General features: G+C 39.4%; 1 protein-coding gene across 1 annotated transcript in view; it reads left to right on the top strand.

Annotated features, from left to right (window-relative positions):
• LOC103469401 (V-type proton ATPase 116 kDa subunit a-like) overlaps window positions 1–8,194 on the top strand; it is a 12,736-nt gene that overhangs the window by 3,507 nt on the left and 1,035 nt on the right. Inside the window, exons 7-21 of the mRNA XM_008417051.1 lie at window positions 84–255; window positions 334–416; window positions 500–593; window positions 1,699–1,911; window positions 2,007–2,157; window positions 2,314–2,453; window positions 2,626–2,783; window positions 2,993–3,083; window positions 4,931–5,049; window positions 5,128–5,344; window positions 5,445–5,552; window positions 6,171–6,278; window positions 6,780–6,797; window positions 7,234–7,351; window positions 7,460–7,631. Of these exons, the coding sequence (XP_008415273.1) occupies window positions 84–255; window positions 334–416; window positions 500–593; window positions 1,699–1,911; window positions 2,007–2,157; window positions 2,314–2,453; window positions 2,626–2,783; window positions 2,993–3,083; window positions 4,931–5,049; window positions 5,128–5,344; window positions 5,445–5,552; window positions 6,171–6,278; window positions 6,780–6,797; window positions 7,234–7,351; window positions 7,460–7,631 (1,962 nt within the window). The remainder of the gene's footprint in view (window positions 1–83; window positions 256–333; window positions 417–499; window positions 594–1,698; window positions 1,912–2,006; window positions 2,158–2,313; window positions 2,454–2,625; window positions 2,784–2,992; window positions 3,084–4,930; window positions 5,050–5,127; window positions 5,345–5,444; window positions 5,553–6,170; window positions 6,279–6,779; window positions 6,798–7,233; window positions 7,352–7,459; window positions 7,632–8,194) is intronic.

Here is an 8,194-nt window from a genome sequence, read left to right as displayed (position 1 = left end):
AAAAAATCACTCTAAATAGCCAATTCCATTCATTTATAGCTGTTTTAAGCATAATCAAAGAAGTAAATAAAAACCAAATGGAGAAAAAATAAAACAAAAAAAATTGTTTTTCAATGTGTGTGCTGCAGATTTGTGGCTGGAGTCATAGGCAGGGAACGTATTCCCACATTTGAGAGGATGTTGTGGCGAGTTTGCAGAGGAAACGTGTTCCTGCGKCAGGCAGATATAGAAGACCCCCTWGAGGATCCCACCTCAGTCAGTGCTGTTCATAACCAGTTTTATYAGATGTTTAGAGTTTTTACTCTGATTTCTAACCGAGCAATGTTTTCTCAGGGTGACCAGGTCCACAAGTCCGTCTTCATCATATTTTTCCAGGGAGACCAGCTGAAGAATAGAGTTAAGAAAATCTGTGAGGGGTAAGTGACTCAGCATCGTAGCAATGTGAGGGATGACCTTTTCATAACTAATGGCTTTCTTTTGCTTTTTAATTCGTCCTTAGCTTCAGAGCAACATTGTACCCGTGTCCAGAAACCCCCCAGGAGAGGAAAGAGATGCTTGCAGGAGTGAATGCTCGCATTGATGACCTGCAAATGGTGAATAAACCTTCAGAAAAAAATGACTTTTTTGCWATAGTGGTCTGTTTTTCTTTCTGTTGCTGTTCAGATTTTAAACTTGTTTATATTCTAGCTAGCTCTCTGATATGGCTAAACCCTCTTTCTTTGCACTTCTAAAACTTTTAAATAACTTCTAAAATTGTCCAACGGAAGCATATTTTGTTGTATAGGTTACTCCTCAGAAATAAAGTAGCCCATTGCAATCTATCATTTTTCTTTACTGAATAAAGATTAATCACTCTTTTTTTATATATATTCATTACAATATCTTTTGATACAAGTCTTAGCAGATACCCTGAGAATTTACTTTAAGAATAATATTATCACAATATGGARTTACACAGAATTCCAGCATGACGTGTAACATATCGGGCAAAGCCCAACACCTGCTGGGAAACCTTGTGGATGGACTGATATTCTTCTGAGTACATGCGAGCAGAAGTTATTTAGAGTGCTGTCTGCAGAATGAGACATTGCCTCGACAACAGGTGTGGGCACAGAGCTTAAATGTCCTGCTATTTGCTGATCAGGGATTAGTGTTGAATGTGATTCATACAGCARCACGCATGAGGGTATTTTTGCTATCTTCTATGGAAACATCCATTGGATTAGACAGCTGGTTAATTGTAAACGCAACTCGATGTTAATGTTTTATCCTGTTTGGAGCAAAATACACGTTTTTTCAGGGCATTCTACATCTTGATCTGATGTCTGAGCTATCTCACTTCACCACTGATATGGAAAAATTTWAATAATTTGTTTTTTGTTCATTTTGTTTTATAATGGACATATGCGTTGCAGAAATGAGCTAGGTGAATTTACAGAAAGTCACTTCATGCAAATTGATGTTTCCTAACACAACAAGTTTGCTTTAAATTCTGTAGTTTGAGTCTTGCAGAAAGTTATAATAAAGACTTTTTTATGATAAAGTAATCAATATTCATTTGTGGGTTCCAACAAAGCAAGCTGTGGTATAGCTTTACTTATTTTTTAAGCTTCCTGTAGCTTAATAGATAAGCTACAGGAAGTGAATCGATTAGRATCGATTCACTCATGTGGGAGACGTCTGCTTCTGCTCATAAAGGTTCTGAACCAGACTGAAGATCACAGGCAGAGGGTTCTGCAGGCTGCGGCCAAGACCGTCAGGGTGTGGTTCATCAAGGTGAGGAAGATGAAGGCCATCTACCACACCCTCAACCTCTGCAACATTGACGTCACGCAGAAGTGTCTGATCGCCGAGGTGTGGTGTCCTGTGTCTGACATGGACTCCATCCAGTTTGCACTGCGGAGGGGGACCGTGAGTAAACCTGAGGGTCGGGGGGGGTTTCTGTGTTCTGGTGTATATTTTTAAACTTGAGTGAAAGCGTTCGTCTTGGGTTTTGTTTTCCRCAGGAGAAGAGTGGCTCCACCGTGCCTTCCATTCTCAATCGAATGCAGACCAAACAGACCCCACCCACGTATAACAAGACGAACAAGTTCACCTCTGGATTCCAGAACATTGTGGACGCTTATGGGATTGGCAGCTACCGGGAAATGAACCCAGGTTCTGACGGTTTCTCACACTTCCTGTCCTCTCAGTCATTTTTGGTTATGCATGCTCACCCTGTTGGCACATGCTCATTGACATGTTTCACTCGTTTCATGTACAACCACCATCACCCCCGTCCTCTTCCTTTGATGCCTGCGTTCTCGTCTTCAGCGCCATACACCATTATTACCTTCCCCTTCCTGTTTGCTGTCATGTTTGGTGACTTGGGCCATGGGACACTCATGACCTGCGCTGCTCTCTACCTTGTGATAAGAGAAAGCAGGCTGATGGCCCAGAAGAATGATAACGAGGTATGGATCATTTCACYRTCACCTCATCAAYCCCAGTCTGCTGAGCCTGGGATTGACAATCTGCAGTATTTTTACAAAACCTGATCACTTGAGTCAATTTGCTTGTCTTAAATCCTCCTATACATGTTTTTTATCCTTGAACTGATTCTTTATTGACACTTTTTTGTTGCAGATATTCAACATGGTGTTCGCAGGACGCTATATCATACTGCTGATGGGAATATTCTCAATGTACACTGGGCTTATTTACAACGACTGCTTCTCAAAGTCCCTCAATATGTTCGGCTCTGGGTGGAGCGTGAGACCCATGTTTAAAGGAGGCAACTGGACGTAAGTATCATAGATAGAAATGTACTCAGCACTGCATTAAAAGTAACGTCACTGCTGTGTTTACTGTTTACCAGCTGATGCTAGGAGCCTAAACTGTAATTCTTAAGAACAACAAAGAAAATATTTATTAGACTGCTGTTGCACTGTTTTTTTTTTTCCTCCAGTTGAAGTAAACTAAACAGATCTGTGTTTATTTTTCTCTTCTTTAGAGATGAGACACTTAAAGGCAACAGAGCCCTGCAGTTGGATCCTGCATTGGATGGAGTTTTTAAAGGGCCATACCCCATTGGAATTGATCCAGTAAATTTTTAGGATTTATGTAACATATTTCNGTTCTGACGGTTTCTCACACTTCCTGTCCTCTCAGTCATTTTTGGTTATGCATGCTCACCCTGTTGGCACATGCTCATTGACATGTTTCACTCGTTTCATGTACAACCACCATCACCCCCGTCCTCTTCCTTTGATGCCTGCGTTCTCGTCTTCAGCGCCATACACCATTATTACCTTCCCCTTCCTGTTTGCTGTCATGTTTGGTGACTTGGGCCATGGGACACTCATGACCTGCGCTGCTCTCTACCTTGTGATAAGAGAAAGCAGGCTGATGGCCCAGAAGAATGATAACGAGGTATGGATCATTTCACYRTCACCTCATCAAYCCCAGTCTGCTGAGCCTGGGATTGACAATCTGCAGTATTTTTACAAAACCTGATCACTTGAGTCAATTTGCTTGTCTTAAATCCTCCTATACATGTTTTTTATCCTTGAACTGATTCTTTATTGACACTTTTTTGTTGCAGATATTCAACATGGTGTTCGCAGGACGCTATATCATACTGCTGATGGGAATATTCTCAATGTACACTGGGCTTATTTACAACGACTGCTTCTCAAAGTCCCTCAATATGTTCGGCTCTGGGTGGAGCGTGAGACCCATGTTTAAAGGAGGCAACTGGACGTAAGTATCATAGATAGAAATGTACTCAGCACTGCATTAAAAGTAACGTCACTGCTGTGTTTACTGTTTACCAGCTGATGCTAGGAGCCTAAACTGTAATTCTTAAGAACAACAAAGAAAATATTTATTAGACTGCTGTTGCACTGTTTTTTTTTTCCTCCAGTTGAAGTAAACTAAACAGATCTGTGTTTATTTTTCTCTTCTTTAGAGATGAGACACTTAAAGGCAACAGAGCCCTGCAGTTGGATCCTGCATTGGATGGAGTTTTTAAAGGGCCATACCCCATTGGAATTGATCCAGTAAATTTTTAGGATTTATGTAACATATTTYWTTTRTTTRTTTWWTYTWTCTTAATGCTGCTCCTTTAAAATGAACATCTCCTACYTTAGTAAGGTTTACATGCTTGAGAGGCACCAATTAACCGGCATAAGTTTTCCCTTCTGTCTGATCTTCARTTTGCAGACCAGAAAYGGACAAAATGTGAAAGTTTTCAGGTTTAGTAAATGCAGAAAAACTTSAGAGTTTCCACAATTTTTAGGCTATAAATGCGTCATTATTACATACTTGATGCACATTTTTGAATTTGAATGGARATATGATAGAAAGATACAACTTAGCTGTAGTGGAAAAATATSTATTTTTCTGTATKGAATGGATTTGGAAATTATCTCATTGTCTGTTTCAGATCAACAGTCCAGTTTTTAAGTTATTGTCTGTTTCAKCATAAACTAAAAGAACAAATTACTATTAATATTAAATAATGAGAATTATTTTCATGATTCCTATGACCCAAGTGCACAGTTCTCTGAAGCAATGTGGGACATTTTCTCAAATCACAACACATTGCTGCTCCAAAATAATTAGCATTACTCTTATAGAGTGCAAATAGGTTTCAGCACAGGCATAAAGTAATGCAAATCAGGTTAATAATACTGCTCCCAGTCTTTTCTCCGTCTTGTGAAAAAGCTAAATAACTGTTTCTCCACATACTGCCTGATGAGCCACATGTAATGTCTTTTATCGTAATTTTCTGGTCCTCAAGAATATAAATATAATGTCATTGTTTTTTTTATCGTTTTATTGCTCTGTCAAATAATCTGCAACTCATTTTGTCATCTTTAATCATTACTAAATTTAATGTGCTACACTTGGTTCTATAACATTTTTTTTTTTTTTGCATTTTTCTCAGATATGGAGTATTTCTATCAACAAGTTGTCATTTTTGAACTCCTTCAAGATGAAGATGTCTGTTGTCATGGGAGTCATCCACATGCTTTTTGGAGTCACTCTAAGTCTCTTCAACCATCTGTGAGTCGATGTCTTTGTTTGGTTTCCGTTTCGTCTGATTAAAATATCAAACTGATGGAATGATGTGCATTTCTGCAGGTATTTCAAAAAGCCACTGAACATCTACTTGGGATTCATCCCAGAGATCCTCTTCATGTCCAGTCTGTTTGGCTACTTGGTCATTCTGATCTTCTTTAAGTGGGTGTCTTTTAATGCCCACACCTCCAGAGATGCTCCCAGTCTCCTCATTGCCTTCATCAACATGTTTCTCTTCAGCTACAAYGACCCCACTATCAAACCTCTCTACAGGGGCCAGGTTGGACCTAATATGGACCTAAAAATCATGACTTTTAGTTTATGGAAAAGCACAGGAAGCTGATATTTTTTTTTTCTGGTTTTCTCTGTTCTCTTTGTAGATGGGGCTGCAAATATTCTTGGTGATAATTGCCTTAGCATGTGTTCCCTGCATGTTGGTCGTGAAAACCCTGGTTTTACGGAGACAGTATTTGTGGCAAAAGCATCTGGTAAGATCAAACTATCTTGGAGTTGAGAATCATCTATCCTAGGGCTGAAAYGATTAATCGTGATAAATTGATTATTAATATTATTGTCAACTAATTACGTAATGAATCAATTATTAATTGGAGTGAATGGACTCAAAAAAGACCATTTGTTGAAAGAACAATACACTCACAGAAAAACTGTACAAATGTATATACTTGGTTTTAGTTTTACCCGGTTCAAATTCTTTAAAAAAAAAAAAAATCATATTAATCAACCTTGACTACCCAGATATTGGTTGGTTCTAAATAACATCATTCTTACACTGTAATATTTCTTACATGTTGACAGTAACAGTATTTTTTCACTACAGAAGAAGCATTTTTTGCTTATTATGATCAAGCAAAGGATGTTTAAAGTGGCATAGGAGTACCGTTATTTTTATCAAGCCATTAATATGTTTGTATTCTTGTTTAAAAACACGAATTGTGTATTTGCATCTTTTAATGTGTTTCTAATATTGTATAAAAAAAGACTTGATTGAAAACTGCAGTATGTGCCCTTTTTTTTATTTGATTAATCATTAATAAGAATTAGTTGCAGCCCCTAATTTATCCCTTTTTCAACTCCTTGTTCTTCAGGGCACACAGAACTTTGGAGGGATCCGAGTGGGCAACGGYCCCACCGAGGACGAGGCGGAAATCATCCAGCACGACCAGCTGGCGCAGCAGACCGAGGATGAACCTGAGGTAAGTTAAATAAGACAATTCATATTTGTATTTGAAATGATTTCATACGGACTGCTTACAGTGCAGAAGGAACAGCAGTTCAGCAGTTTGTTGAGAGAGCAGATGGCAGTAAAATGATCCTCTCGCATGTTTGAATAATTCAGCCRCTCAGCCATAGCTGAAACCTAATCTCATGTTTCCACTTCCACTGTGGTAAAACTAAACATCAATTATGGATAAGGGTGGATTGTTTTTCCTTCTTTCCATACTTTTCTCTGAGCTTATGTGATTTTATCTATGCGTGTGACTTTCTGTGACATGCTGTTCAGTCATCCTGCTGCTCTTGTAGCCTAGTTATCTATTTAAATTTAAACAGATAACCTAGTGTTGCGTGTTTGTGTGTGGGCAGGATGCTGAAATGCCCAAATGTGTAACTGTTTTCTCCTACTTTTCTGTCATTGATGTTTGTCTCTTGATGTGTTTTCAATAACCAAGAGTTCCCTTTTGTTACCTGCTTTCAAGGCCCCTGAGGAGGAAGAGGTAGGACCGGCGTTAATGCTGCACCTTTATCACTTCCTGTAAAAAACATGCATGTCTCGGTTCTCTCTTTCTCACTGCAACTCGCCTCGTCTGCTTTTGCCCTTAGGTTTGTTGGTTGTGGGTATGTTTGCGTATGSCGCTGCGTTGTAGGTGTTTCATCAAACATTGGGCGTCGGTAGATCATTGCTTCCCCCGAGGTCTCAGTGATGTGCATGACGCATCAGTAGAGCAGCTGATACTTTGGGTTCACAGGGTCCAAAGAGGACAATTCTTCTACTAATTTGGAGGTTGCTTCATTTATAACAGCTCCCCTGTTAGCTACTCTAACGATCATGCACGTACAGAAGCCAGATTCCTTCTTTTGTGGGCCTCAAGACTTGTGGGTGTTCTGCTTCAACTGCTGATCTTGCTGATGTATTTGTCTGTGTTTCCACAGTTTAACTTTGCAGATATGGCTGTGCATCAGGCCATTCACACCATTGAGTACTGCCTCGGCTGCATCTCTAACACCGCTTCCTATCTGCGGCTCTGGGCCCTCAGTCTCGCTCATGCACGTAAGGAACAACACAAGCATCACACACACRCATTTTTAGAAACACGTCGTTACACCCATAAAASWSWYRTKTTTTTTTTTATTRTGTCTTGCATGTTTTCATGAGCAGAGCTGTCAGAGGTGCTTTGGTCCATGGTGATGCGCCTCGGCCTTTCATCTCGAAACTTTGGCGGTTTCGTCCTTCTGGCCATCATCTTTTGCTTCTTTGCTGTTCTCTCAGTTGTCATTCTGATCATTATGGAAGGACTGTCTGCCTTTCTGCACGCACTTCGACTGCACTGGTAAGTTTTCTATCCGTCGATGTTTTGTATAATGATTTACCTAATACTGCTAATGCTTTCACATWCATGAATTCTACAATATTTATATTCTCTGCTTCATTGTGACATTAATCAGACTCCAGTGTTTTTTTTACTCTTTATTTTTTGAATCCYCCATTTTCATGTCAAGAGTAAATTAAATTCAGAGCGATGGCTCCACCTGCTGGCYACTGTGTTCCTTCTGCAGAGACAAATTCATAATGAGTCTAGCTAAATTATTTCATTAGTAAAGTTGCGTTCTGTTTGAACTCGAAGATAAAACCGAGTTAACTTTCAAATGAACAGGATTCCATCATGGCGGCGCCCAAGTAGCTATTGTTGTGACTCTTACTTTTCAAATCCACTTTTCCCACTTTTTATTGGTTTTGTTTAGAAATGGAGGTGTTCCATATATCACTGATTTTTAGATTCACTTTTACAAGTGTGTGTTGTAAAATAAACCTGTTTTCATCACATCTTACTGTTGTTGAAGCGAGCAGCTGCCGTATTGGATCTCTCAGATCGGCATTCCAGATGATTTTTTT

The sequence above is a fragment of the Poecilia reticulata genome, linkage group LG8 (assembly GCF_000633615.1).
Source record: "Poecilia reticulata strain Guanapo linkage group LG8, Guppy_female_1.0+MT, whole genome shotgun sequence".
Lineage (NCBI taxonomy): Eukaryota > Metazoa > Chordata > Actinopteri > Cyprinodontiformes > Poeciliidae > Poecilia > Poecilia reticulata.
This window is presented reverse-complemented; position numbering and strand designations above follow the sequence as displayed.